Source organism: Fragaria vesca, linkage group LG5 (genome assembly GCF_000184155.1).
Source record: "Fragaria vesca subsp. vesca linkage group LG5, FraVesHawaii_1.0, whole genome shotgun sequence".
NCBI classification, from domain to species: Eukaryota; Viridiplantae; Streptophyta; class Magnoliopsida; order Rosales; family Rosaceae; genus Fragaria; species Fragaria vesca.
This window is the reverse complement of record NC_020495.1, coordinates 5,635,863-5,638,385: the sequence shown is the minus strand read 5'-3', so window position 1 is coordinate 5,638,385 and position 2,523 is coordinate 5,635,863. Positions and strand designations below refer to the sequence as shown.

At 37.3% G+C, this 2,523-nt stretch overlaps 1 protein-coding gene across 1 annotated transcript; it reads right to left on the bottom strand.

Annotated features, from left to right (window-relative positions):
* Positions 1–393: 393 nt before the first annotated feature.
* Positions 394–2,120, bottom strand: LOC101310124. The gene is made up of 3 exons (XM_004299085.1): positions 1,856–2,120; positions 1,619–1,748; positions 394–1,533 (listed from the first exon to the last, which is right to left on the bottom strand). The coding sequence occupies exons 1-3, from the start codon at positions 1,986–1,988 to the stop codon at positions 663–665; spliced, it is 1,134 nt and encodes a 377-aa protein (XP_004299133.1). The 5' UTR covers positions 1,989–2,120; the 3' UTR covers positions 394–662.
* Between the last annotated feature and the right edge of the window lie 403 nt (positions 2,121–2,523).

Genomic DNA, 2,523 nt, shown 5'->3' with positions numbered 1-2,523 from the left:
TACTTACTTACTTACTTCTCTCTCTCTCTCTCTCTCTCTCTCTCTCTCTCTCTCTCTCTCTCTCTCTCTCTCTGTGTGCATGTACCTATATGTGTGTATCTATATATGGATTATATGCATGTTCAGTGTATATATTTCTTCGTAGATATGATTAGGGTTATCAATAATGGGATTAATAATACGAATTGGACTTAATTAGCACTGTTTGGTGGGTTCTGGACAAGTTAATTTTGGCCGCTCTAATTGACAAGAACCTTTGGAATGAGCAGAAGGAAAATGACAGACATGAAAACACTCTCCTCCTCATCATATATTATAATCATCATCATTAGTTAAACTCACCACGAAAACGGAAAAGATAATTATCGAATAATTAAGACCACAGCAACATTTCTAATTACACTCACCATGCATCATCATCATATTATTACTCAATTTTTCTCTGAAAAACAAATTACACAGAATGGATCAATATATGCTCCCAAATACAGTAAAAGAAAAAAGGAAATAAATCAAACCCTTTTTCATCAGTAGGATTCCCCCTGTTACTATCAACTTCTCTCTCTATGTGTATATGTTTGAAAAATAAAAAACCAAAGAGAAACCAGGAAAAAAAAAAGAAAAGAGAAATTAAAAATTGGTTCTTTTTCTTTTTACAAATTTCAAATATGCTGGAAGACATCAAAGTTTGCACCTGTTAGATCTTCTGAAAGCGACGTTAACGGATAGCTACTGAAATCTACTGAGTTCTGATGCTGATGATGATGAAGCTGCCCTTCTTCCCATGATGATGAATTAGGCTTCATCATCACTAGTTCCTCTGATTTCGGACCATTGAATTGATGAAACAACGACTCTAATTTGTTCTCTGTGTTTATATCCCAAGAAAAGGCACCTGCATTATTTTCCACTACATTGTTGTTGTGGTTCATATGGAACCCTGTAGTTGAGCTATTGCTTGAACTAAAGGAGAAGTCTGTGGCGCCTGACATGCTTCCATGGTCCGAATTCGCCAAACTCGGCATTGAATTGTATCCGATAATTGCTTCATAGTTGAAAGAGGGTCTAATGGAATTGGTAGTAGGGGGATGATACTGAGTACTAGTAACAAAATCAGAATTGTACCCGGATGGATCGATACTCGATTGGAACTCGAAATAGGATAGAGTAGAATCAAAGGCAGCAACTGCTCTTGAACCTTGTGTAGTACTCATTCCGGTACTAGTACCATCAAAGTAACTCGATTCGTTAAGGAGAAATGTTGGACCTTGTGATGAATTAGCCATAGGAAGTTCTTGATGATGCTCATGAGCAGGCATTAGTGGCAAGGAAGATGATGACTCGTTATTCAATTCTGAGCAGTGGACTATATTGGTCTTATCGTCTTTGAGTAGTAGTTCTTCATCTGTTAGTGGCTTGTGAGTTGTCGGATCAATCCCTTGCTTCATTAGCTTCTTCTTCAAACAGGAATTCCAGAAGTTCTTTATCTCATTGTCTGTTCTTCCTGGCAATTGTGCTGCAATTTGAGCCCACCTAATGAAATTCACAGCCAAAACAAACAATTATTGACTCCTCCTCCTCCATTTCTAATTGCTATTCATGGTTTTTAACTAATTACCTGTTGCCAAGAACTTCATGGAGACTAATAATGAGGTCCTCTTCTTGCTGAGAGAACATTCCTCTCTTTAAATCAGGCCTCAAGTAGTTTATCCATCTCAACCTGCAACTCTTACCACACCTTTGCAACCCTGTTTGAAATTTCAAAAGGTAATTAACATCAAGCATTTGTTCAAGTTTCATATATAGTAATGCAAATTCAGTAGCTGAAGCATAAGGGGTAGTGAATATTAAGTACCTGCAAGCTTAGGAACAGAGCTCCAGCAACCGACGCCAAATCTAGTGATGTAATTGAAGAGCTTCTCGTCTTCTTCAGGTGACCAGAGACCTTTCCTTAACTTTTGCTTCAAACAACACGAATGGCGTCCCATGTTTGGCTAGCTATGCTGAGCTCGCAAGGACAATGATATGTGTCTTTGGTTTTGGTTTTCTTTATAAACTAGCCGCTAGCAGCTAGCTGGGAATATATGTCTGTCGTCTCTATATGACTCTCTCTCTCTCTCTCTATATTTGGTGTGTGAGAGACTAAGAGAGAGCTAGAGTGGAAAAATTAAGAGTAAATTCTGATGATTTAAAGAAAGAAGTGGGATAAATCATACTTAGAGTTCAAGTCACAGAGAGAGATGAGGAAGTTGAAGCAATCAAGTGGGTTTTACGCAAATCTGGTGCTGCTGCTTTTGCATTGGGACTGGATTGGTTTTTAAGATATCTCTAAGTCTAGAAATTAAACATAAAGGAAAAAGGGAAATCATGTATAAATGAGATTATGAGAACAGCTACCTATGTATAACTTTTGTGCAAGAAATACAGTTATCATTTTTAGGACTCATAAACATATAATTAATAATGAGGGGCTTGGAGGCTTGTGGAAAAAGGTTTATAAAAGTTTGTGTTTTAAAACCTCAT

Coding starts and splice junctions, on each gene's coding strand:
- LOC101310124 (XM_004299085.1), bottom strand. CDS start 1,988: ATGGGACGCCATTCGTGTTGTTTGAAGCAAAAGTTAAGGAAAGGTCTC. Junction 1,749..1,855: donor CTCTGTTCCTAAGCTTGCAG/GTACTTAATATT, acceptor AATTTCAAACAG/GGTTGCAAAGGTGTGGTAAG. Junction 1,534..1,618: donor CATGAAGTTCTTGGCAACAG/GTAATTAGTTAA, acceptor GAATTTCATTAG/GTGGGCTCAAATTGCAGCAC.